Consider the following 27,536-nt stretch of genomic DNA (forward strand, 5'->3'; position numbering starts at 1 on the left):
GTTTATACCAGCAAAATGCTCTGGTGGGGGGCAGGCATAAGCTATACCAGCAAAAGCGCATTTTCACTGGCATAAGCTATGTCCTCACTAGGAGCACTTTGCCGATATAGTATCTGGGTATCGTTATACTGCCAAAACACTCCTAGCGTAGACATGGCATAAGGCAATAGGTGCTACAGAAGAGTTTTTTTTAAGAAAAAATAATCACACTCATTTTGGTGAGGGTGGGGTTGAAGCTCATTTACCTAGAAATTCTGTCTGAAGAAAATCTTGAGATTTAAACAAATGACCTGGTAAAATAGAGAGAGATTCCGTGTTTGTCTAATCTGTACATACCTATAGTACTGATCTGTATTCACTGATGCCTCATCTGATCCTGCAGCCCTCACTCATAGGCATATTCCTATTGATTTCAAAGATGTTACTCACATGTACAGCCTCGGGACCAGGCCTATATCAACATGGTAGAAACTGCAGTGCTGAAGCTAAAAATGTACAATGAATTCTGACACCCTGGTTGAGGTGGAGGCAGCGGTCAGAAATAAAGATTGCACACAGAACCATGCAGAGAAATGAGAGCCTAACACCACCTGTTAAAGCCCTTTCTCTGACAACCTAAGATCAACATCCTATACTCAACTGAATGAAACACACAAGAACTGTCTCTTCCACTCATGGAATGAAGATTTAGGGCCAGATACTGGCTTTGAAGATTTAGGCCTGAACTAAAAAGGTTTGGTTTGTTTGTTTTTAGGACTAATACACTATTTTGGTGGGTTTTTTTGTTTTTTTTTAAATCCTGAAATAATCAAACCAGGCCAGTTCTTAGAATGGATACAGTTACACTGCTATAAAGGTGCTTAAATCAGTATAGCTTATGCCTGTAAACTGAGTTTCTCAACCAACTGACAGTGGTACCAAAACTGCAGCCAAGCCCTTAGTATAGAAGTATATTACCCTCCATCCAGCCATGCAACTTCAGCTGATGTCACTAAGCTTTGTATGCAGATGGAAGGCAGCATATGACTCAGACATTGCTGAAGACATAAAGGGGCCTTTCAATTAGTAAACCAGCTTAAGGCAGCTCCTAATCAAGAGAAATGAGAATGATGCACAGCACCAAAGGTAAGAAGCAATGAGCCACTTAATTTGGATGTAATGCACTCTACCTATCTCTAGCTTCGGTGGAGTGACTGCTGCGTAGCTGATATATTTTACAATCTGCCAGCATTTCTGTAATGCATCTTTTTCTTTTGAGAGAAAGAGAGGGGATTATAACTTGCATAGACATTTATTTTGTGATGAACATCAACAAAGACCAACACAGTCCAATGGAATTTTGGTTTGGGGCTGACATTTTTTTTTCAAAATCAGTGCGGAGTGGAGTGGGCAGCAGTGTCTTGAAGTGAGAATACTGAAAATGCCAGTGGAGTTTGATACCCTTATGTGCCTGCCTCTCCAAAGACAGGCTGAATTGGTTATTGCAAGATTGCACAAGAGGGTGGTTTGCTTTGAAGGAGGTGTATGGTCTTAAAGTGCAAACCCACAGCACTGGAGGGGTTTAGTGTCAACTGCATCTGGCAACAAGATTTCCTGAGTGTTTTTTTTCTCCAAGTGATTCATACTTAGAAAAAAAAATCTGGCAATAAATCCATTATGCAGCACAGATCACCTGACAATAAAACAAGCCGATGATCTCAGAGCACAATGTACAGAAGAAAAGAGGATACAATACACTTCCGTGGAGAGTCCCTAGATTGGTATGACTCAGGAGAGCGCATCTCTGTGATCTATGCTAGAACTTGCTTCCCCAACTCCTCAGTCTGACAAAGCTGGAGTTTATGGACCTTGCAACATGCCCTGAAGGTCAATTTGTTTATGCAGTCATTGTTTGAGGGGGGCAGTGCGTGTGTGTGGTGGTGGTGGGGTGTTACTGTTTGTAGTGAGGAAGAGCTTCCTTGTTAGCTGATCCTGTAATTCCTTCATGAACAGCCCTCCCACTTGGCAAATCAGTGCACAGAAGGTTTGCAGGATTGGGTCCGTGGGCTAGCTGATATCTTGCATTGTAAATGTGCCAAAAGATAGTTGATCCGTGTTTATAAATAGCGGGGAAGAGAGGGGATAATTAAAATCTATCAATAACTAGTGAGCACCCATCTCAACAAAATATATCAATATAGGGCCCAATCCCAGGTTCTGAACTCGCTGTGCAGCACACCCTCAAATGTCCTTGCTTACAGTCCCAAAGCTAACTACATTCCACACACAAACACAGTGTCCCTCTTGCTTACTGTTGCAAATTATCAAAAATAATCATGAAGGTGAGATTCTAGAATAATTTTTTTGTTCTTCATTTTGAGTCTCTGTCATACATTGCTTCCCACATTTGAGCCTCGGAAGGTGTGGAATTTTGGGTGCATAAGAAAAACAGGATCAGGTCCATAATTAATTTGTCATACAATTATTGTCCCTAGGAAAATCTTTTCAAAACAGCTAAATAACCAAAACTTCCCATTTGCTAGTTTATGTCCACATTAGTTAAACAATTCAATGATTCCTCCTACTTCTGGAATTAAAATGGTTGCCCTGAGAAATATCTTGACCTCATCAAAATCAAAACGTGTAACTGCTTACCATCTAATGTAACACACAACTTAGTGGCACTGAGTACAGATTCCTAAGGATTTGTACCCTGCATTCACTGGTAGGGGTGCATAATCCCTAGTTTGTTCTCGTGTTAATAGACATCTGAGCCAATACACTGAGCGTTCTGAATAGGAGGCAGAGGCATTTTTTTTAATACTGTCATTTATACCCACCAACAAAAAATTAATCCACAGAACCCTTTTAAACTTGACATGAAAGTGTATATATGACCCTTTATTTTACACCTAAAATTTCCTTTGACCTTAGCATGGATTCTGTACACAGATCAGGAGTATTATAAGACCCTATGAATCAAACTTAAACCGAAGGTGTTGATTCAAATTTGGTCCAACATTTAGGTTTTGTAAAATGAACATTTTGCTATTAACTTCAGTTGCACCAGGATCAAAGCCAACCTAATATAAAACCTCAGACCCCAACAGAAATGAGCCAGAAATTTATTTTAACAGCAAATTAAACAAATGCAAATGTCCCCGCAGTATCTGCAGACCAAACGCAGCGGCATCGAAAACCCCAGAACGAAACTAATGGAACAAAGGGGAAATTAATTTCATGTTATTTTCCATGTCCAAACTCAGAAACAAACAAACAAAAATGGCTACAAATAAATAAAGCATTTTAAAAGTGTTCTAATCTGTGGTCTTTTTAGTAAAAATGGGTAAATAAATGTGTTTGTCAATTTAAAAATCTGATTTTAAATTCTTTAAATTCACAAAACCAGGTGGCTGAATCTCCATTCTCCCCTGTGACCATATATTTTATATAAGGATCACTTGTCATTTAGCACCACTATATATTTAAGGATCGCTAAAAAAGACTTGTTACAAAATATGTTGTGTCTCTCCCTGATGCAGTGGGGATAGATAAAGATGGCGTGCAGACATCAGAGATACCTTTAATTAGAAATGTGTTTTTAAAAAATGTAAGTTAAAAGTAATTTCCGGTCCTATGCTGGCTCATTTGATTTAACAATCGCACTTTCCTATTTTCAAATTTCAGTCCCCTCTCGCTGTGTGATAGGCTCAACCAGTGAGAGGAAGCAGATTGACTGTGGGCCCGATCTAGCAAGCAGCACAGGGTAGGCAGATCCCTGCACTCCTGGGAAGCCCCTCTGACCTGAGTGGCAGCAAATAGAGGCAGGGGACTGCCTGTATGGAACAGTTTGGAGGCTCAGGGCCTGTGTGCGGAAACAATGAAACAGACCATACAAAGCGCTACTGAATGCACAGAACGAATAAACTAAAACAGAGATGTTTCTCCAATCTTTCAGTTACTGGACTCTTAAGCATCGGAACATTATTTCAGAGAAATGGCGTTTTTTAATTCGGAGTCCCTTTAATTCAGGATGTCTCAAATAGGCACTGATTTTAGGGGCCAGTCTGAGACATCAAGGGCCCAATAGTCGTAACTGGCAAGCCCCCACAATTCCAGTCGAGGGCAATGGGAGCTGTGGAGTGATTGGCATCATGGCAAAATCCAGCCCAAACTGTGACATTGGGCACTGGAAATTAACGGCTATGGATACATCTACACTGCAAAAACAAAAAACACATCAGCGGGTCTCAGAGCCTGGGTAAATGGATTTCGGTGCGCTACCGGGCAAAAACCAGCAGTGTAGACATTTCCTCTAGGGGTGGAGCCCAGGCTCCAAAACCCAGCCTCATCGCCAGGTGATAGAGCCCAGGCTCGGGCCTGAATCAATTGACTTCGGCTCTGAGATTCACTGCTGCTGGGGGGCAGTTTACAGTGTAGATGTACCCTTACTGTCTCTGCCTGCTCCTCCAGCTGTAAAATGGGGATAACGTCACTTGCTTGCCTCACAGACAGTCTGTGAAATGTAACTGCTTGCAGAGCATTCAGAGATGGTGGACGGTGCACCAGAGTGGGTCTCAGGAGACCTGGGTTCCACTTCCAGTTCCACCACTGACCTGCTGGGTGGCCTTGAGCAAGACACTTCACTGCTCTGTGCTTCAGTTTCCCCATCTGCAGAAGGGGGATAATGATACCCACCTCCCTTGTAAAGGGCTTTGAGAGCTACTGATGAAGTGCTACAAAATACTAGGAAGTGTTATTAAAGGAAAGGCACCTAACAGCAAATTAAAAGTGTATGGGCCCAATCCTGTTCCGACTGAAACTAGTGGCAAAGCTACCCCTGGATTCATCAGTGCAGGATTGGGCATTTTTGTGCAAATATGTAGGGAAATAAACTGAATGAAAGTCCTGACTGACCCAGTTGTCAGAGAGGGGTGAAGACTTCCCATAATAATTAATATCTCATCTAAACACTTTTCACCAGTGGAGCTCAAAGCACTTTACAAAGGTGGTCAGTACCTTTATCCTCATTTTACAAATGGTGATCCCCATACAAGCTTTTTAAATCTAACAGTAACAGGATCATTTCTCAGTAGGTCTCTAATGCTAAAGAGCTGATCTATTTCCCTACAGAAAGGCAATGTTTAAATATTTAATTGCTGTACATACTGCAAAATGACTGCTCTGTATATGAAGATATAACAGGAATCTCTGCTCTGGCTAAATCATATTCACCCTCTTGCTGGAGGTTTTCCCTTAGGTTAGACTGACATGTCGATTTCAGACAACTCTGCCAGAGAAGAGCCATGTTGCCCCATACACCCTCCCCAGCCTTTCTCTTGGCCCTCAGACTATTGATCCTTCAGTAACAGACATGGGGCTCCCTTAAATACATCAAGGAGTCCAGCAGCTAATAACCAGCTTCATTCAATTCCCAGTCACATTATTATCCAATCTGCCAGAGGCATTAATATTCAGAGGTGAAATGGAAGGGAGGGCAAGGGTGCCGGGGAGGGGGAGCACAAATAGGAAGAGGGGAAATCAAACGGCAGCCTGGTGTCATCAGAATCCACTTTTCTAGTCTTCTAGAAAATCAACTAATTTCAGCAATGTGTTGACGGGAGAGTCTTTCTGAATAGCTTTGGCATTAACTTTGATTCCAATTTGTAAACATGGAGCATGAGCAGATGAATGGAGTGACAGAATGCTGCACAGAATTTCTGCTCCTGGTCCCCTCTCTGCACCGATTCCAAATAGGAGGTTCACTCCTGCCAGGTGCTGCATACTCTCAGCTCCCAGCGAGCTCAACAGATGTGCAGGGTGCTCAGTATCTTTTAGAACCAGGCCCCAAATAACTAACAGTATTTATCTTCCTCTTTAAAAAAAGGGAGGAAATAATTATGCCCCCATCCAGTTACACTCCAGTTTTTTCTAGGCTACCTTATAGTTCAAGTCTCCTCTCGCATTCACGACCATTTCCCTAGACCAGGTCTGCAGAACCACCATAATGCCCCATTCCCGAACCAGGGCTCCAGCCCTCATTCACTGTCTAATAGGCCAGATTCACCATTTGTGCTCATCTCCTGTCCCTACAAGCCAAGGTTCATATTCTGGGTGACATCCTCTCTGGGGCGGTCAGGGCTTAGATCCCATATTCATCCCATCCTCTGAGCCAGATCTCCTATTTCTGGTTCCTCCCTCTTTCTTTTTGGCAGAGTGTCTGTACTCAGGTTCACCCCTCTATCATAAGTTTTTGGGACGCTGTTCACAGAGAGCGGAGCATTTCCTCGTATTGTTTCTGATTGCACGCAGGGAATATTAACTGATCCAGCTGCAATCCATTCAGACCTTTTAGAGCTATTGATTATCTGCTTTATACTCTAGAGAAAGACTATATATTAAAGGAGCATTGTAACTATTTCTCTGCCAGAAGAAAAGATACTGGCTCTAAAGAGAAATACAACTCAGATATGAAAAATTTAACTGGGCTCTGAATGAAGAATGCGGAGGGTCTGGACTGCAGTTCCTCAAAGGTCTCCTTTGTGAAAGGCAGGGGAAACTGTTTTCTGGCTTAGACCCTCAAAGGTATTTAGGTGCCCAACTCTGCCCTGTTGTGAAGGCACCAAAATATCTTTGAGGATCTGGGCCCTTCTTTTATAGGAGGGTTAGGGATGGCTCAGGCAATTGCAAATAGAAATCAGAGCCTTGTCACTTTCCCAAATTTACCCTACGTTCAACATATCCACAAGTTGTAACTATCTGACAGGGGTTTGGTAGCCTCAGTACGTGGGGCCAGTTCCCAGCAGGCACGTGTCCAACACAATCACACATCACTACCAGTTTATACCACTTGTCCCCCTTCTTAGCATATCACAGCAGACAGAGGCCAGGGATTCAGCATGTTATGAAGGCACAATTCCCCTCCGCACCATCAATGTGGGTCCTCTTGGTCATAGTGGAGGTTTGGCAGGACAGCATGTGGATAAGTTGTTCTGATGACTCCCCTCCCACCAGTTATACCTGTTCTGTGGATCAATAGGTTTCAATTGGCTAGCCACTTAGCCCAGCACTTTTCCCACACAGGGAGTGCTAAAGGAGCTGCAAGTGAGCATCACTAAGGGCATCTTTAGGTACCCTCTGCCAGGAGAGGGTCTGGCTGAATCTCAGTAGCTGTCTCCTTTAATCTAGATCAGGGAATTTAATGAAGACACTGAAATCTTGACCTTCTCTGAGGAATGCACTACATGTTTCGGACTGGTCCATCCCAAAGGAATCTCTGAGCTACCTCCTCCAAGAGATTAACAACAAAGCTATCCATTCCTCTGCATACACGGTGGGGTATGGGCTTTGCACTGCTTTAGTGATGCCAGTTTAAGCTAAATTGATAGAAGGCCTGCAAGCAGGTTTAAGGGTACCACCTTTTGGGGGGGGGAGGTGCCAGTGTGACTCTATGTATCTAAACCCTTTTAGTTTGATTGTGCAACTTTGGTGTGGACAAGGCCTTTGGTAGATGGAGAACTAGCATTTGTCTACTTAAGTGGCCCCTGCTAAACTCAAATCCTTGAGCTTCAGCTGCATAAGCCTCATGTAATGCAACCTCTCTAGCTCTAGCTCCAGCCAGATGTCTGGTCTGATATTTAGATGTGAACAGAGGTATACTAACTAGAGTAGTGGTCTTGCAAGAGTTTGAGGTTATCCCTATGCACACAAACCAATTACACCCTCTGGGGGTTAGCTCTAGGCTTGCCCAAGAAAATCAAAAGCTGCGTTTAACAGTAACAAAGAGCTGGATAGAAAGTGGCTGAATTTTCATGGTAACATTGTTGAAAATTTGAGAAAGGTCCCCAGACTGTAACCCCAAACCTGTGCAAGCAACTTCCCAGTGGCCCCAGTGAGGTGCAGAAAGACAGATCCTCTGGCTAGGGGTCTGCAGGGACCAGCCCTAGGCAATAAAGCAAAGGCTGGAGCGGAACCTCAGTGCACCGGTACATGCAGGTGGGGTAAATTTCACCCCCTAGCTGCAGCTAGCTGGGCTTGCTCCCCGCCAGCCGGACCAGGCCCATCCCGAATATTTCTGCCTCTCTTCTCCGACTCCCCTTGGCCCAGGGTTTCACGGAACAAGCGCTGCTTCCAGCGATCGGCCCCGCTGACTACTTCCACCGCGGCCTAAGGGAGAATTCAGGCTTGGCTCGCTGCCTCCTAGCAGGCTGCCCCAGGGCGCGCTTTCCCCGGGAGGAGAAGCTGGCTGCAGGAGAAGCCCCGATCCAGTGGGCTGGCCCCGGCTCGGCAGCACACGGGTCCCTTACCAGGGGGAAGGGCGCGGGGTAAGTGGCTGCTTATAAAGGGGGAGTTTGCCGTGGGGTGGGGGCGGCCCAGTTCCCCCGGCAGAGGCTGCGGGCAGCAGGGGGCAGCTCTGGTGCATGCGGCCCTGCCCAGGGAAAGAGCCCCGCGGGCAGAGGACGGGCTCTGGGCTGCAGACAGGGTCCGGAGGCCCGGCCAACCCTCCCCGCTGTCCCTGCGGGACTCACCCCGTCCCGGGACTGCCTGAGGCAGGGCCTGGCACGTTCCCTGCGGCTAGAGCCCGGCGCTCCGCATCCTGCAGAGCCCCGGGGGCCCGGCCGCTCCACCTCAATCGGGAGCCTGCGGACCTGGGCGCCGAACCCACCGGCCAGCGGGCTGCTACGTGCATCAAGCCGCCCAACAATGGCTGGAGCCGGGTGGCCAGGACAGGCCGCAGCCCCGTTGCCACCAGCGCCTCGGCTCCTTTCAGTGGAGGCTTGAACGAAGGAGCCGCCGCGCCCTGCCCCGATTGAGGCTACTAGGAGGGGGCCTCCGGCTGCGTGCGGGGGGTGGCGGGGCAAGCTGTATTCTCTGTAGGGCCGGATCAGGGCCCCACTAATCTGCTCCCTCCTCCCCCTGAACACCCTTCCCCTCCGCACCCCCAGCCAGAGGCAGCGCCTGGCCCGGGAAAGAACCACTGCTCTTCCCAGCCTCCTCCTGGGTTGTGGAGGCAGTTGGGGAGGCGCTGGGACCTCCAGGGCCCTGAGGACGATCCAGGTGCCCGAGACCAGGAGACCCACAGGCAGGGAGGGCCCCGTGGGGGCTGATCTGGAGGGCCCGGCCCTGGCGGAGGTCCGTGCTCCTTAGTGGTGCATTGGCGGTTTTATTCTTGCCGGCTGCTCGGCTAGGAGAGACGCTGGTTTCTGGGACCCCCGCGGTGTTAGAGAACAGGTCGGGGGGGGGCCGGGTTTCCCTTCTGCTTCGCTCACCAGTTCTGCAGAGAAAGCGCACAGGGCTGGCGGGTGTGACACTGGAGAAAGCATCTGCAGCCCCGTAAGCAAAGCAGCAAAACAGGATAGTGCTTCTCGCAGCCAGTCCCTGGGGACCCTGGTCCAGCAGCTGCAATGGAGGGAGAGCCCCCCTCCCCAGCGATGGGGTAGGGGGGCCTGACACTCTCTTAGAGGGTCACCCTAAAGGAACTATATACACACAACTCTAGAAGGCCACCCACTAGAGTCACTCCGTACAATCGAATACAAATATAGTAACTGCTTGTGATTTGGCCTGCTATAATCCGGCCCGGTGCAAATGCTTTTCTCCGCCGTGAAAGTGCTGGGCGAGTTCTGGGCATATACCTGTCCTGTTTGTGGGCATGAATCTAGAGAGAGAATTGCAAGGAACGGACAGGCTCGCGTGGGTGCACTCCGAACTGGATAATAAACATTTAAAGCAGAGGCCACGCTGCAGGATTCTACCAAATATTCGTTGAATGAAATTTAACTTGGGTCTGGAAAAATTTCTATCGCTTTCGATTATTGCAGGTAGTCAATAGTGTACAGAGAAACACGCTATTTATTGCTATATTGTATACACACTATTTCCCTGTTATTAGACTAATATACACAATTACTGATTGTACACTATAATTCATACTATATTATACACTTTTCTGTGATTAGTAGAATACAAACAGCTAATACGCAGGATTTAATTATTTTATACTAGAATTGATACTATATTATATACACACACGGTTTCCTTGTTAGTAGAATATAGACAACTAATATACACACAATATTTACGTATTATTTTATATTAGAATTGATATGATTTGTTCTGTATACACGCTACTTACTCGTCTGTATTGTACAAAGTAAATCTAAACACTTTACTAAAATTAAATGATTGGTACTATATATAGTGTGTACATATACGTAATTTAGCACTAGTAAATCGTGCATATTTAGCGTCAAATTTTATACGATGTAAAATTTGATGTTACGTAGCAATTTTTACTCCTGTCCATTACAAATACTCCTCGTTGCTAATGTACACATTATAATACGGGTTTTTTTAAAAACGGAAGGTCTCTTTAAGAGGTCTTTGGTGGCGATTTCAGTTCATGTCAAATCTTGATGTTTAAATGTGAGGTGAATGAAAACGTGGCGTGGGGAAATGCGTAATAATTGGATATGGAGAAGGTGGAGGCGCGGGGCAAGGAGTTTGTTGGAGCCGCTGTTTGTCGGCAACTAAATGCGCAGCGAAATAGGATTGAAATCCGGTTTCAGTGCCCGCATTTCGGCCGGGGAACGCAGGCTTTAGAACTCACTCTTTACCTGAGACATTTTAATGTTGAAGGAAACCCTACCGACCACTGCTCGGGGCTGGATTCGTTCCCTGCTCTCTGGATTTTAGTTAAAGCAAGGGAGCGGTGGCAACTTGAGCTCAGCAGCCGGATTCCGCAGAAATAATGGGGGAGGGGGTAAAGGAGGGGGGGTGACTCTGGCTAGGTATGCAAGGGTGCAGCACCCATGCGAGGGGGTGCAGGAGAACTGCCTAGCCCTCCCTCCCCTCAGAGCTGGGAACTGCAGGGAGGTCGCTTTGCTGTAAACAGGAGCTAGTTCGTTACATAAATATCATTTATCCAGCTGTCCAAAAGCCGTCGGGCTGCTTTCCTCTTCCCAGGCGGTGGCTCCCCGCCTCTGCTCCCCCAAACCCTCTCCCCTGGACTCTGCCACCAGCTGAGTTAGCAGCCCGGAATGGCATTATTTACAGCGAAAACCCAGCTAAGTTAAACAGCTCTGCCCCTCTCTCTCGGCTAAGTGGAAAATGACTAAGTTTAGAAACGGCGGCCGAGTGTCCCGAGCTAGTGCCCTAGGAAGTAAAGCCTGGCTGGACTGGAGGAGATCTAGGCTGTAGAAACTGAGCAACATAAACAGACCAAAATAGGCTAGACCTTCGGAAAAGGGTCGCTTGGCTTAACCCAGCTCCTCACAGGCCTCCATGCTGAAGGCGCTGCGCCCCGCTACCAGCCCGGCTAAGAAAGCCCGGTGAATAGCATGCCTGTCTGTTTTCCAACACTGGATTTTCAGGGCCCGATCCTGCCTTCTCCTGCTGACCCACGTAAGTGTCCCCACCACAGGGGGGGCCCGCGGGGAAATTAGAGGTGCAGAAGGACTACAGGGCTGCGCCCCTGTCAGAGCTGGCTCCCTGACAGTGCCATGGGACGCGAAGGACGGACAGACACCTCTCCGTTAATCCGTTCCCGCGGGTGCTCTTTCTGCGGGACGCAAGGGCAGCTTTGCAGAAGTTGCAGGGAGCTGGCGCCTGAGTTTTAAAGGGGAAAACGGGCCCGGATAGCTGCATGCTGCAGCAAGGCGTCACGGCGATAAGTGGCTGGGGAGCACTTACAGCGGTTCCAGATGCTGGTGCTGTCGTGTGGCCTTAATCCTGGGCAAAGGAGGGCAATTTGCCCCCGCCCCAGCGCCCGGGCTCCTCCGCGCCTGTCAGACGGTAAGTCCCCCTGGCTTGCTGCTGGGCACTCTGCGCTCTGTTAGCCTGTGACTCATGGAGAGAGGCGAGGAGGAGGATTCCTGTCGACTGATTCCCATTCACTGTGGCCATTCACTTTATGGAAGGCAGCAGGCGCCCCCAGCCAGCTGCTCCCCGGCTCTGCGCGCTCAGCCCGCCCTATTTCCAGCTGCGCGCCCCATACCAGGCACCGGCCCTGTCCAGCTGTGAACCCTCAGGCACCGCCCCCAGCAGCAGGGACCCAATCACAGGCCGCTGATTTGCATTCAGAGGTGTGCCCATCTAATAGCCCGCTGGGGTGGTTAGGCTCCGCCCCGTCTCCCTCTATCCCCGCCCACTAGAGCTGCGCGAAGGGAGTGGAAGGGGAGTTGCTGCGCAGGCTTTGGGATGCAAAGGTCGGGGGGGGGGGGTTGGGGGAGCCGGCGGATTGTTGATGCCTCAGCTGGCTGGTCCCCGCCTCTTAGCCCCCCATTCAAGGGCTGTCCCTTCCTCTCGTTCCCAAACCTTCAGCTGCTCCCGCCCAGTGGGCACAGGGCTTCCACCGCGTGCCCGAATGCAGAGACTTCCCTCCAGTTCCACTGTCCCTGGGGAAGGCGAGAATGGTCAACCAGCTGATTTTGCAGAGATGCTGGCCTCTTTTATCCTGTTGGAGACCTGCATGGGGATAGGGTCTTTGGGAATAGTCGGTACCATGACAATGGTGTTTTTAATAAACCCGTAGGAAGACAGGAGGGATTGTATTCCTTGGATTCAAATATGAATCTCAGCTTACTTTGTAAGAAATGTAGGAAGTAAGTCTCCTTCTCAGACATAGTTTGATCCTGTTTACTGCTCTGCTGCACCATCCAATTTATAATGATTTCTTTCTATAGTTTAGCATTTAAAGTTTGGTTTCTCTAAAATCCTTCTCAGAGGCTTGCTCACGTCAATAAGATTTTGCAAAGTATTTTGATATCTAGGAGGGAAAGCTCCTCTACTTTTGCAGCTGTATTGGGCATCTTCACCACTTCACAGATGGAGCCAGCAGCCAGGGTTGTTTAGGGAAAACATAACATATCAAACAAGTGGTTGATCGTACTGGTGGAATGCTTGTAATAAAGGGCCAAAGTGGAAGTCAATAACATACTAATAACTTGCACTGTCAATACATGCCCTTTTCTCCAAAGGTAGGGTGACTAACCCTGGAATATATGTGATATTTTCTAATTCAGTTACATTCTGCCAGCCTAAATATCTCTGGCAGTTTTACAGTCCAGTTGTTCTGTTGAAGTCAACTGCAAAATGTCCATTCTCTGTATGGTGGTGCAGGACCCTGGCCCTTAGCTGAATGGATATTGTCTTCATGTCCTGTCCTGATGTGTTTCTACAGTGTTAAGCCCCAATTCTGCAAATACTTGCATACATCTGGTGCTTAATTTTAGGCACATTAATAGTGCTGTGGACTTCATTGGGACCTGCAAATGCACAGACTAAGCATGTGTGCAAGTGTGCGCAGGACTGGCATTTTAGCTGGCATGTTCCAACCTAGGGTGTCTCCGCTTTCCTGGAGATTACTGCATGGAATGGGTTTACCAGTGGAAGGTGTTTCTGGCACTGATGGGGGAATACCTATTTCTGTATTCAGTTTTTCTTGAGGTCACTTCCATGTCAGCCTTTCCTGAGATTTATGATGCCAAAGGTCACCCTCTAGCTCTCACCCTGATATGTTTTAGAGATTAGGAAGTAATGTTGTGAGGAGTGAATTTAATTCTCTGTGATTTATGAGCTGTATTTAGAGAGCCTGTTAAATGCATAACATGACATATGGATATGTATGGAAAGATGAATGTGCCAAAAGCAGGCATATTGCAACAAACAGGTTGTAAGGATTTAGGCTTTATGGATTAAATTCAGTAATATGAACACACATGTTTATCCAACACACAGTGCTGGACAGTGAAAAATTAATTTCTTATCACAATATTGACTGTCACTGGAAGCTGCTGCATTTTTTCTTTCTTCTTAAAATGCAATCATTTTAAGTTTTTGGCATGTGTCTTTTGATTTTATTACTACTATATGACCAGACTGGGGCCACATTCATTCTGAGGTCAGTAGTGATAACAGAGATGAATTTGGCTTCACTCTAAATTTTATAAAACCTGAGCCACAGGGAAAATCCTGCACTGACAGAGGGACTACTAGATTTAGTAAATCTCTTCCACCTAACATCTGATTGCATATAATTCAGTGAAAACATATTTTCTCTTTGGACAGAAGGTGTTTTGTGACTCAACCTTCTTCTGGATTCTGAAGATGCCAGCTGGCAGGTGTACAAACTGTATGATGCTCAGATACTGTTGTGCTGAACGTGATATAAATGTTCAGACATAAATGCTCCTTTGGAGACATGTTTTGGTTTATCTGATTTAGGAAAGGATCTGTCTGTCATGCGATTCAGCTAGAAGAGCTTGGAACTCATCTTTCTCTTTTAGTTCTTGACAGGTCAAATCTTGAAGTCCATGCTTATAGCCCTCCATGGGACTTTTGCCTGTGCAAAGACTACAGGATTTGGTTCAACGTTTTTGCCTTCTGCAGAATTCCAAATGAAAGAACTTTGAGGGATAGGGTAGCAAACTGAACCTAGTCTTTCTCCTCACAAAGAATAATCTCTTTTTAGTGGAGGAGGGATAGCTCAGTGGTTTGAGCATTAGCCTGCTAAATTCAGGGTTGTGAGTTCAATTCCAGAGGGGGCCATTTAGGGATCTGGGGCAAAAATCACTACTTAGTTCTGCTAGTAAAGGCAGGGGCTGGACTCAATGATATTTCAGGGTCACTTCCAGTTCTATGAGGTAGGTAGATCTCCATTTATTTAGACTCGTCTCAGTCATGGGATGTGCAAGTGTAGTTCCATTATCACAGTAGAGGAGACAGTGTAGCATTAATTATACAAATGTCCTGGGGCAACTTAAGTTTGAACATAAGGTTTTGAGTTGGAGGGAACACCCTGGAAATGACCATGGTTAGGATAACTGATGCATTGCACATTCTCTCCTCTTGGGGATCTGTTTTCTGTACTGGTGCAAGGATTGGGCTAGATCAGGGGCTCATGTGGTATGACCACATTCTTCGTGGAGACTGTCTTGTGTGTGCCTCTTCACAATCACAGTCACTATTTCTAACTGTGTAACATCGCTGCAGCAGCTACAGTAACTGCTTATATTGAAAAGTAATAAGGAAACAAAATTATTTTTCATCTGTTTAATTTTAGCTGCTGGAATCAAGAACCAGCACCATGTCAGTGCTGGTTCCCCATGGACCACTAGCAGGTGTCCCATGGACCATAATTTTGAAACTGCTGGACTAGACGATCTTTAACTGGGCCAAATTCCCAGTAACTGCAGGGCTCACCCTCTAATAGTCTCTCTGGGATTTATCATGGTCTGTCTTTAGCCATTGATTTGAAAATACCCTGTAGTCGCAGCTGTTGCTGCTTTGTGCCAAGACTTCTTAGCTATCATCTTGTCTTCCTACAGTTCACTGCCAGAGAGGAAGACCAGAGATTCACCTGAGATCAGGAGATAGATGCTATTACTTTACACAAACACAGTAAAAACAAATGTAAACTAAAACCACAGTGGAAGTAGCTCCCTTCTCAGCAGAGAGATGAAATGCACAGAGAACAAAGAGAAGGAAGTATTCTGGACCTAAACAAAACTTCTTTTCTCCCAAGTGTGATCACTTTTTTATTGAATAGTAACTGCCCCTGAAAAGGTGAGAGCATTATTCTCACTACAGCATCCCTCTTACTATAACCAAACAAGACTCTGGGATGGAGGAAAGGCCTGGAAGGAAGCCCGTGGGGCTCAACAGACAGGATACCATCATATTAAATAATTGAACATTCACATAGTTCAGAAATAAGCTTCAGATGTTGCTTACTCTCCTCCTTAGAATAAGATTGTGTGGATTCAGTTCATTTCTAGATACTACAAGGGTTGGTGCTGTATGAGTACCTTGGCTAGAGGTCTGTCTTGCTGCCTTCTCACTAGCTACCTCTTGACACCTTAGGAAAGTGTGTGACTTTCCCTTGGGGATATCTTAACAATTTTCAAGGGAAGGTTACAGGTTCAAGTTCAAGATATCCCAGACTATACCATGTCATTGTGTTTCTGTGGCACGTGTCCCTGAGCCCAATACTTCACTTTCTTGAAGAGACTGCACCTTCCATTCATTCTGTGTAGCTAGTGTTTATTGAGGAATGACTTTTCTGGGCACGGGGTTCCCAGTGATAGCTGCATGATGAAATTGCTGCTCATATCACTTCCTTATTGCATGTAGCATATTGCATTGAGGACAGCTATCTTCCTTGTAGCTTGGGAATGTGTGAACACTTCTCACAGGCTACAGCCTGAACATATTGTATAGTGTCCATTGGTGCCCTGAGCTAAGACATTGTCTGGTGTTACTCCTCCTCTGGACAGAAAAGGAGTGATTCCTCCTTGGTGTCAATTCAGATTAGAATAGCTAAAAAGTGAAATCTAATTAAATGACTATACATATAGCGTATACTGTAGTCTATAGTCTGTACTATACACTTTTCAAACCCTCCATCTGGTTAGTCATCATGGTCCTCTCCACTGCCCTGCTGACAAAGATCTGTGCATAGCTCATCCTGAATGGCAAAATAAAGTGGCAGCTCTAAATAGTGCCCTGTTGAGTCACATCTTGACCATGTGTAAATGTCTGTCAGCAGGGCTGGCTCTTTCATACAAGCAGTATAGCAGCCAACTGAGGCAGCAGAATACTCAGTAACTCTTTGTATGGGTGATTGTGGGCTGGCAGGGGTGGACATTTGCTTGTTTGCCAAGGGTAATGGAACTTGCAAAGCTGGTCTTGTCCATCAATGCAGGTTGCAATAACAGAAATGGCTGGCTGCAAATTATGGGTCTAGTAAACATTGCTAACAAATTTGTGGAGGAGGCTTATATTGAGTTGGAGCAGGGTGAAGTAAGCAAGAGAGCAGGGTGGGGGGCAAACTTGGTCCAAATGAGGGCCAATATGGCAGCTGTCAGTCATCTAACAGTAGAGATGTGCCCTATGGAGACAGCCTGGAATTCTCCAGCTTGATCAAAGCAGAGGCCTGGCAGTTTGGAGCATGCAATGTCCATAGACTGCACCTCCATACTGAAGAGCAGCGATGGTGGGCTGCTTTGTAGAATCACATGGCCTACCTCTCCTGAAGCTCTTCGTGGAATCAGTGTGATGGATCAGCAGTTCAGTTGTCTAAGCTGAGATCAGGTCCAGGGGCAATGACTGAATTAATTAGATTGCTGGGCAAGATCTAGGCTTGTTATGTTCAGTGAGTTTGCTGTCTCTGGGGCTGACTTTCTATATGCTTCTTATTGGTTTAAGGAGAACATACAGCACAGAAGTTATTCAGAGGCAGCATCATTGTTCTGGGAGTAGAACCCAGATTTGGTGGTAATAGGAGTCAGAGGCATTCATGCATATTCGTATCCTCTTTGCCTTGATTTAATAACACTGCTTTATAAGAACCAAGTGTAATACCTTTAAAATTCAAGGGACACCCTTAAAACAATGGGCCTGTCCATGGCTATGTGCTGCTTTTACATCTGCAAACTCTTTGGTCTGAGGGAGCAGTGCCACCTGCATGCTCACAGGTTGGAGCAGAGTGATACAGTGTCATGTCAGTGTTCCTTGGTCCAGGCAGGGCAGTACCAAGTTATTGTTACTGTGCTCACTTGGTCTTGGTAGCGTGGTGCTGATCTGATCTGAAGAACTTGTCTGTCCAAATACTGTGTTACCATATCAGCATGATGTCAGATCAGGAGCATGCAATGCTTGGGTTGCATATGAAGGCTCTTCAGTGTGGGTAATGCAGTGCTGTATTGTGTGTGAACTTTCTTTTAGCCAGACAGTTGTGATGCCGTATCATATTAATGTTTTTGTCTCCCAACAACGCAAAGCACGTTGCAATGTTTGCTCTTTATCAACACATTGAGATGCATTTGAGTGCATGTGGAAGGTTCCTGAATGGCTCAGTTTCAGGTTCCATTACAAGCTTCTATAAATAACAGCTTTGCACCTTCCAGGACAGACTGTCATGTGCACCTGAACTCTGCTCCTTCCATCTCCAAGAGTGAGGGGATATCAGTGATTTCCAGACCCTAACCCCATGATCCTGGAGGCTTGAGCTAGCTTTTACTGTTTGGAAACTTCTAGCCAGACTGCAGACTCAAGTTCAGCGTACTCCAGCCACATCCCTACCAGGCCCCCATCACTGGGGTTGGATAACACCAGGAGTGGGTGTCACAAAACTGGCCAAGCTCTGTCAGCTGGGAATTCACATATGGCTGGGGGAAATCCACCGCTGCCTCATCTTTCTGTCCCCTTTATGCTGCTGGAGCAGTCCCAAAGGGAAGGAGCCAAGGGCCAATATTTGACCCTCTGTCTTGAGAACTCTAACTCATTACTTAACATTTGCAACCCCTCTGCAGTAGGTCAGTATTCTAATGCCTGTTTTACAATGAGGAAATTGAGGTACAGAGAAGTTATGTGACTTGCCTAAGGCCACAGAAAGAACCAGATTCAGTGTTAGGATCCCTGGTCTATGCTCAGGTCATTAGCAAATACTGTTTCTTATTCCACCCTTCTTGGTTGGAACACTGATTGCTGGTGGCAATTACCACTGATGGCCTGAAACTTGTAGCTCTGCAAGTTTCTAAATATTCTCATCGCCGTCCATGCTGAGACGGTGTACAGAAGGCAAGAATGGGGAGGCCAAAATTGAACTACTCACAAAAGAATCAATGTCCACTTTAGGAAGACCTCCAAATCACACCAGCCAGCAGACTGCCTAGTGCTATTATTGTTCTAGAAGGCAGATAGGCTTCCTGCCTTTTCCTTAAGCATAAAGTCAGGGTTGGAGCCACTTAACTCAGGCTCCATAAGAGCCTTACCTCAGAATCTTGAGTCAGAGCAACCAAATTTAGAGGCAGAAAACTAAAATCTCTAGGGTATAGGTCAGAGTAGCAACCTGTAACAAACAGCATAATTTCTAGTCCCCACCCGCTCAGTTTCCATTTCCTGTTTCTGTAGACCAGGGGTCTGCAACCTTTCAGAAGTCGTGTACTGAGTCTGCATTTATTCACTCTAATTTAAGGTTTCGCGTGCTAGTAATATATTTTAATGTTTTTAGAAGGTCTTTTTCTATAAGTCTATAATATATAACTAAACTATTGTTGTATGTAAAGTAAATAAGGTTTTTAAAATGTTTAAGAAGCTTCATTTAAAATTAAATTAAAATGCAGAGCCCCCCGGACTAGTGGCCAGGATCCAAGTAGTGTGAGTGCCACTGAAAATCAGCTCATGTGCCGACTTCGGCACGCATGCCATAGGTTGCCTACTCCTGCTATAGACCCTGCCCCAGCACGGGGTAGGTCTCCATGATAGCTGCCAGAATATTTTGGCCATAAGCTCTGGACTGTCCCTTAAATGGGTGGTACACCCCTGGAAAGGCAGGTTCCCTAGTCAGGGGGTGCCAGAACTGGAGTGTTCTTAAAAGTAGGGTAATTGTGCCCTAAGTACATTTTCAATGGATCTTAAGTTCTCCCTCTGATTCTCAGGCAGGCGATACTCAGGCAGTTTTAAGAGGGTTGATGCATTTGGGCTTAGAAGGAAATGGTGACCCAGTCCCCTGTGTACCCCTGCTGGTTAAGTCATGGAAGGACATTGCAGTCAGCCTTGGTGGAGGTTACTTCCTGGAGAGAAGAAACGTTTTGCTTTGGTCACCTAATAGGGAGAAGTTGTAGCAACCTTTGGATCAGGGCCCAGCTAACTAGGGAAGGCCTTTGCTTCAGAGCCTTCTCCAAAAACTTTGTTTCTTCATAAAAAAACATGGCTAGGCAGGTAGAGTTGTGATTACTGCTTCTGACTGGCTAAATGTTGCACATCCTGTCCCCGTCCCCCCCCTCCCCCTTCCCCAGCCTGCTTGTTAGTCTGATCCACCTGTTGTCTTGGCTTAAACTGTAAGATCTCTGGAGCAGGGCACAACGCCTAGCAAAACAGAGCCCCAATCTAGCTGGTCCGTAGCCAGCACTGCAATTTGCAAATGCTTCATAATCCCCTCTCCCCCAAAGTTGAATTATATGAAAAATAGTGATTATAAAACAGTGTCTGAATATCAAAGTACTGTCAGTGATACACTGTGCATTCAAAAACATTTTTATTGCAGTAGTTCATAGGAGCCCTAGTCCTGGACCAGACGTCGATTATGCTAGACACTGTGCACACAGAATAAAGACTGCCCGTGCCCAAAGGGTATACAATCTAAGTACATTGTTAAATTCAGAATGGACCAGCCCTTTGCTCCCAGGCAGGCTGGGAGGAGTATCCTGCAGAGGTAGCCCACAGCTCCTCTGGCCAACTCAGGAACTGCACCAACAGTTCTGAAGGCAGGAATCCTGGAGAGGGTAGGTGTAATGTGGTAGAAGTAAAGCTGGTGTGGAGAAGGGGGAGTTATGTATATTTGTTAAAGATATCATATTCACTTCAGGTTATCTCTTTGATATTAACCTGCCTGACTGCAGGGAGTTAGATCAATAGAGATTGTTAAAGGAACCAAGCAGGAAGTGATTGTATGATTAAACGGTGAGAAAACAGGCCTTATAGTGACAGACTCAAGGAGTTCCATCTATTTAGCTCAAAGAGAAGGGTGAAAGGTGACTTGGTTACACATATGCAGGGAACAAAAAAAATGATAATGGGCTCTTCAATTTAGTATACAAAGATATAACAAAATCCAATGGCTGGAAGATGAAGCTAGACAAATTCACACTAGAAATAAGGCATACTTTTTTTTAACAGGGAGGATAATTAGCCATTGGAACAATCATAGAATGATAGACTTGAAGATCAGAAAGGACCATTGTGATAATCTAGTCTGGCCTCCTGCACAACACAGGCCACAGAATCTCACTCACCCACTCCTGTATCAAACCTGTGTCTGAGCCGTTGGAGTCCTCAAATCATGGTTTAAAGACTTCAGGGTGCAGAGAATCTTCCAGAAAGTGACCCGTGCCCCATGCTGCAGAGGAAGGCGAAAACCCCCAGGGCCTCTGCCAATCTGCTCTGGAGGAAAATTCCTTTCTGACCCCAAATATGGCGATCAGCTAAACCCTGAGTATGTGGGCAAGACTCACCAGCCAGACACCCAGGAAAGAACTCTTTGTAGTAACTCAGATTCCTCCCCATCTTACAACCCATCACAAGCCATTGGGCATATTTACCGCTAATATAAAAGACCAATTAATTGCCAAAATTAGGCTATATCATCCCCTCCATAAATGGGGGGTTGGAAATAGCTCTAGTGGTTTGAGCATTGGCCTGCTAAACCCAGGATTGTGAGCTCAATCCTTGAGGGGGCCATTTAGGGATCTGGGGCAAAAAACTGTTTGGGGATTGATCCTGCTTTGAGCAAGGAGTTGGACTAGATGACCTCCTGAGGTCCCTTCCAACCCCAATATTCTATGATTATCAAGCTTAGTCTTGAAGCCAGATGTCTTTTGCTCCCACTACTCCCCTTGGAAGGCTGTTCCAGAACTTCACTCCTCTGATGGTTAGAAACCTTCATCTAAGGGTTGTGGTGGCAATACAATCACTGACAATTTTTAATCAAGATTGAGTGTTTTTCTAAAAGATCTGTTCTAGGAATTATTGTGGGGCAATTCTCTGGCCTGTGTTATGCAAGAGGTGATATTAGATGACCACAGTGGTCCCTTCTGGCCTTAGAATGTATGAACCTATGAAAGGTAAAACAATGACATAGATAAGAGTCCTGGAGGAAACAATAGAAATGGTGTTTATCGGGGAAAACCCCCTATCTGCCCCCAGCCAGGCTACAATGGATTACTCTTCCCAAGGCTAAAAGAGGAGATTAAAGGGGCTTCTAAACCTCAAAGACCCTAGAAAGGGAGGGGATATGGGTGGGAGAGGCTAAGAAAAGCACCCAGAATGTCAGTGAAAAGCTGACAAGCACACAGAGCTAGAAACTGCAGCAAGGGCAGTTGCTCTCTGCCAGAGATGGAGTTAGCAGGGCTGAAGGGAATTTACAAAGATGTATGTAATATGCAGGTAGGATGGCCTTTTATTATTTTTACATTTTGCTCTTTGTACATTTGAGGAATGAATAAATAATGCATTGGTTGATTTGAAGACGCTGTTTCTGCATCACTGCAAACTTATGTTGTCACAAGCTCCCAAAGAAAACCTTACAGTTGCCAAAAGCACACTGCACCAGTGTAGCTAACATGGTTTGGAACCAGGGGGGCTGCAGCTCAGAGGGCCAGTCTGAATGACTGGCCCTGTGGTTGCACCCAGAGTGAGGTATGGGAAGGCAAGCAGGCTTTGCACCTTGGGTCTGAACTTGAGAGGGGCTACAACTCTGCCTAAGGCATAATTTACCCTGAAGCTATGACAGCCAGATGTTATGGAGAGGAGCTGTTGGGTCCTGCCCCACCTCTCCAGGCAGGCTACCAGTCCTAAACTTCTCCATCCTGCCTCCCACTGGCAGGGGAAGCAAAACTACTGCTTCCTCATCACTGCAACCAGTAGCAGACTCTGCTCTGCCCCTTCACTGTAGAAAAGGTTGGGGAAGAGAGGAGGCACCAAGAAACAACCATCTTTCCTTGGTCAAGGCTAGGGTTGTTGGAAGCAGGAATGGGTAGGGATGGGGACTGGAAAGTGTTAGAATGTCAGGACCATGGGGATAAGGAGCTAGGGGAGCTTAAAGATTGTGGGGTTCCTGAGAGGCTGAAGAGCTACTGGGTGCTCGGGGGAGGGGAGGCAGAAGAGAGACTTTAAAAGGAAACAGAAGCTTAATTAGCTTTGGGTCTGACAACAAAGGACCTTGGAGGCAGGGCCGGCTTTAGGAAATGCGGGGCCCAATTTGAACGTTTTCAGAGGGGCCCTGGCAGGGATGACTTAAACAAAAAAAAGGTGGAAAAAAAAGCCTTTCATTTCTTTCATGTATTATTTACTTTCCATAACTATATAAATAAAATTATATATTGTGTACATTGCATCATATATGCTGTTGATTGGTTATTAATGACTGCCGTTTCACATGTGTGGGTCCCAGCTGCTCCCTGCCCCCCTCATTGAAGCAGGTGTGCAGGGTTATTGCCATGGGAACTGCAGGGCACAAGTGGACATGGGGCTGGCTGGAGGCAGGGCAGGGGCTGACTGGAGGTAGGGTCTGGCTGCAGGCAGGGCAAGGGGTGCGGGACTGGTTGGAGATAGGGGGCGTGTGGGGCGGGCTGGCTTCAGGCAGGGCCGCGAGGGGATGCAGCAGGGGTTGGCAGGGCTAGAGACAGAGGAGTGTGAGACTGGCTGGCTTCAGGCAGGGGGGTGCAGCAGGGGTTGGCTGGAGACAGGGCAGGGTGTGCAGGGCTGGTGCGGGCAGCAGTGTGTGTGGGGCTGGCTGGCTTTGGGCAGGGCCATAGGGGTGTGTGGCAGGGGTTGACTGGAGACACGGCAGGGGTTTGACAGGGACTGGCTGTGGGCACGGGGTGCAGAGCTGGCTGCGGGCAGGAGGAGCGGGACTGGTGTGGGCAGGGCAGGGCAGGGGGTGCAGCAGAGGCAGCTGGAGCCCCAGCCCTTTAAATAGCCCCCAAGCTCCCTGCTATCCCAGGGCTTTGGGGGCTATTTAAAGAGCCCCGGGCTCCCCAGCTTCTACCCTGCCCTGGACCTTCTAAATAGCCATGGGAGCCCTGGGGAATGCATGGGGGTGGTGGGGCTCTGGCGGCTATTTAAAGGACCGGGGTGGCAGAGGCAGCTGGAGCCCTGGCTCTTTAAATAGCCCCCCGGAACCCCTCACTACCCTAGGGCTCTGGAGGCTATTTAAAGGCCTGGAGCTCCAGCCAGGAGAGCGGGGCCAAGGGGCTTGCTGTGCTCCAGCCGGAGCTCCAGCCAGGAGAGCGGGGCCTCGGGGCTTGCCGCGGTCCAGCCGGAGCTCCAGCCAGGAGAGCGGGGCCTCGGGGCTTGCCGCGCTCCTGCCGGGAGAACGGGGCTTGCAGCGCTCCGGCCGGAGCTCCAGCTGGGAGAGCAGGGCTTGCCGCGCTCTGGCCGGGGCTCCAGCCAGGAGAGCGGGGCCGCGGGACTTGCTGTGCTCCGGCCGGGGCTCCAGTCGGGAAAGCGGGGCTTGCCGCGCTCCGGCCACAGCTCCAGCCGGGAGAGCAGGGCCTCGGGGCTTGCAGCGCTCCACCCGGGGCTCCAGCCAGGAGAGCGGGGCTTGCCGCGCTCCGGCCAGAGCTCCAGCCAGGAGAGCGGGGCTTGCCGCACTCCGGCCAGGGCTCCAGCCGGGAGAGTGGGGCCTTGGGGCTTGCTGCGCTCCGGCCGGGGCTCCAGCCGGGAGAGTGGGGCCTCGGGGCTTGCCGCGCTCCTGCCGGGAGAACGGGGCTTGCAGCGCTCCGGCCGGAGCTCCAGCTGGGAGAGCAGGGCTTGCCGCGCTCTGGCCGGGGCTCCAGCCAGGAGAGCGGGGCCGCGGGACTTGCTGTGCTCCGGCCGGGGCTCCAGTCGGGAAAGCGGGGCTTGCCGCGCTCCGGCCACAGCTCCAGCCGGGAGAGCAGGGCCTCGGGGCTTGCAGCGCTCCACCCGGGGCTCCAGCCAGGAGAGCGGGGCTTGCCGCGCTCCGGCCAGAGCTCCAGCCAGGAGAGCGGGGCTTGCCGCACTCCGGCCAGGGCTCCAGCCGGGAGAGTGGGGCCTTGGGGCTTGCTGCGCTCCGGCCGGGGCTCCAGCCGGGAGAGTGGGGCCTCGGGGCTTGCCGCGCTCCTGCCGGGGAGAACGGGGCTTGCAGCGCTCCGGCCGGAGCTCCAGCTGGGAGAGCTGGGCTTGCCGCGCTCTGGCCGGGGCTCCAGCCAGGAGAGCGGGGCCGCGGGACTTGCTGTGCTCCGGCCGGGGCTCCAGTCGGGAAAGCGGGGCTTGCCGCGCTCCGGCCACAGCTCCAGCCGGGAGAGCAGGGCCTCGGGGCTTGCAGCGCTCCACCCGGGGCTCCAGCCAGGAGAGCGGGGCTTGCCGCACTCCGGCCGGGGCTCCAGCCTGGAGAGTGGGGCCTTGGGGCTTGCCGCGCTCCGGCCAGAGCTCCAGCCAGGAGAGCGGGGCTTGCCGCACTCCGGCCAGGGCTCCAGCCGGGAGAGTGGGGCCTTGGGGCTTGCTGCGCTCCGGCCGGGGCTCCAGCCGGGAGAGTGGGGCCTCGGGGCTTGCTGCGCTCCGGCCGGGGCTCCAGCTGGGAGAGTGGGGCCTCGTGGCTTGCTGCGCTCCGGCCGGGGCTCCAGCTGGGAGAGTGGGGCCTCGGGGCTTGCTGCGCTCCGGCCGGGGCTCCAGCTGGGAGAGCGGGGCTTGCCGCGCTCTCGCCTGCGCTTCACTCAAGGGAGCGGGACCACGGAAGACCCCTGAGCAGATCGCAGCCAGGGACCCGGGGTAAGTTTTAAAAAAATAAAAAATGTCTAAGGCGTGGGGCCCTCTTAGGCGCGGGGCCCGATTCCTGGGAATCGGGCGAATCGGCCTAAAGTCAGCCCTGCTTGGAGGCCTGAAGCCAGCATAGCTGTCTCCAGATGACTCAGAACAAAGAGTAGGATGAAGTAGTGAATGCTGGGAACTGCTACTCATAGGAGTTTTATATCCCCTGGATGCACCAAGTGAGGGCAAGACCCTAGCGTGCTAGGTCCCACTGGGACAATCCCTGCCTCAAAGTGGCTACAATCTAAACAGCCAGCACAAGGGATGGGCGAGGAGAAGCAACCGATCCAGCAGGCAGCGCCAGGGGCAGACCCCGGCTCTCCTCGCCCGACTCCAAGGGCTGTGGCTGGCGGAGCGCCCGGTATGACGGCAGCTGACCGTGCACCGCTCCTGGGCTCAGGCTGGGAGCCACGCTCGCTGCGCAGCGCTGGCTGGTAGCTCCACCCCCGGGAGGCCTGGGACCTTTTACACTCGCTGTCCAGCGAAATTGTTCCCTGCCCAGTCGTTTCCTGTGCTACGCGGTGTACCCACAATGCATCGTACAGGACCCTGCTGCAGATCTACCACACTTGAGTCACCCTCCTTTATTGTCCCGCCTCCCCAAGCACAGTCTCTTCTCGCTATTGGGAACTCTATTGCCAACTCTATTTACTTTCGTGTGATTGGTTCTCTTCCCTATGTCACTGGGGGCGTCGGCCTGCTGGACTTTGGATCCCGCCTCCTCGCTCAATGAGTTATTATTGGGTAACTCGGCGACTGCCCGCAAGGTTAATGTTCTGGTTGGCCAAAGAGCTTGTTCGTCGGCGCAGTAACCAGGCAGCGCGGTGCGTTGAGTCGTTTCCACGTCAGTGAGAGCAGAGCGCAGCCGGTTCCTCTTGCTTGTTCCCCACTGGCCTTTGCTCTGTCTCGGCCCCGCGCGCAGCCCTCGGCCGGCCGGAATCGCTGCTCCGCTGTCGCGTCCCCCGTAGCGCCGCGCGCCGACCCGATATGTGAGGCGGCCGCCAGCCCGCTAGCAACAGGCGCCGCCATTTTGGATGCGGGGGTCAGTGGTGACGGGTGGCGAGCTCCTATCGCGATATTGACGCGGCGCGGAGATCCCGCGGGTGGGGAGCGGGGCCGGGGGAGCCCAGGCTGTGGGCTGGCCCGGTGAGCAGCGGTGTGTGGATGTGCCGGGGACGGAGCTGGGAGCTCCTGGGGGCGAGGCGGCGGGTTGGGCCCTAGGGCGGTGGCAGCGGGGTGAGCTGCAACGGCCCCGGTTTTGGGTGTACCCTGTGCGGGGTGTCGGGCCCCGCCATGGTGGGGGGGCGGGTGACAGTGTGTCCTGGGCAGGGTGCTGGCAGAGGGGGGTCCGGCCCGGCCATGGTGGGTGGGGGGACGGGTGACAGTGTGTCCTGGGCAGGGTGCTGGCAGAGGAGGGTCCGGCCCGGCCATGGTGGGGGGGACGGGTGACAGTGTGTCCTGGGCAGGGTGCTGGCAGAGGGGGGTCCGGCCCGGCCATGGTGGGGGGGACGGGTGACAGTGTGTCCTGGGCAGGGTGCTGGCAGAGGGGGGTCCGGCCCGGCCATGGTGGTGGGGGGGGGCGGGTGACAGTGTGTCCTGGGCAGGGTGCTGGCAGAGGGGGGTCCGGCCCGGCCATGGTGGGGGGGACGGGTGACAGTGTTTCCTGGGCAGGGTGCTGGCAGAGGGGGGTCCGGCCCGGCCATGGTTGGGGGGGCGGGTGACAGTGTGTCCTGGGCAGGGTGCTGGCAGAGGGGGGTCCGGCCCGGCCATGGTGGGGGGGGGCGGGTGACAGTGTGTCCTGGGCTTGGTGCTGGCGGAGGGGGGGGTCCAGCCCAGCCATGGGGGTGAGGAGGTAGGTGATGGTGTGTCCTGGGCAGGGTGCTGGCGGAGGGGGTATTGGCTCAGCGATGGGGGGATGTGGCAGTGTGTCTTGGGCATGGTGCTGGTAAAGGGGTGCTCAGCCCAGCCGTGTGTGTGTGTATGTGGTGTTGGTGTGTCCTGGGATCCCCAGCCGATGGGGGGGTGGGGACATGTTGCCACAATTTCCTGCTGTGATATTTATCCCATTTTAGGCCTGATTTCCCCCTTCCCCAGGCTTCATCTTTCTCGTATGTGAACCTCCCTGGCTACAAGGAGACAGAGACATATGTGTCTGCCTAGTGCTTTTCCTCTGAATATGTCAAGAAATAACTGGGGTCAGGGTCAGTTTTGCCTTGGATTAAACTCAT

General features: G+C 49.8%; 2 protein-coding genes across 12 annotated transcripts in view; one reads left to right on the forward strand and one right to left on the reverse strand.

Annotated features, from left to right (window-relative positions):
- The window catches only part of PITX3 (paired like homeodomain 3), a 46,250-nt gene extending 34,272 nt beyond the window's left edge, over window positions 1–11,978 (reverse strand). The window contains exon 1 of one of the 2 annotated variants that reach the window (XM_030570829.1): window positions 11,671–11,978. The gene's annotated coding sequence lies outside the window, so the exon portion shown is untranslated. Of the gene's footprint in view, window positions 1–9,248; window positions 9,309–11,670 lie in introns of those variants that run through there. The other variant, XM_030570830.1, reaches the window with a different exon arrangement.
- A 14,136-nt stretch (window positions 11,979–26,114) lies between these two features.
- Window positions 26,115–27,536, forward strand: part of GBF1 (golgi brefeldin A resistant guanine nucleotide exchange factor 1) — a 177,431-nt gene continuing 176,009 nt past the window's right edge. For 7 of the 10 annotated variants that reach the window (XM_030571052.1, XM_030571055.1, XM_030571054.1 and 4 more), the window contains exon 1: window positions 26,115–26,132. Coding sequence is in view for 1 of the 10 variants with exons in the window: in XM_030571057.1 (XP_030426917.1) it covers window positions 26,343–26,350 (8 nt within the window). In the remaining 9 variants the exon portion in view is untranslated. The other 3 variants (XM_030571057.1, XM_030571060.1, XM_030571061.1) reach the window with 3 other exon arrangements.

The sequence above is a fragment of the Gopherus evgoodei genome, chromosome 7 (assembly GCF_007399415.2).
Source record: "Gopherus evgoodei ecotype Sinaloan lineage chromosome 7, rGopEvg1_v1.p, whole genome shotgun sequence".
Lineage (NCBI taxonomy): Eukaryota > Metazoa > Chordata > Testudines > Testudinidae > Gopherus > Gopherus evgoodei.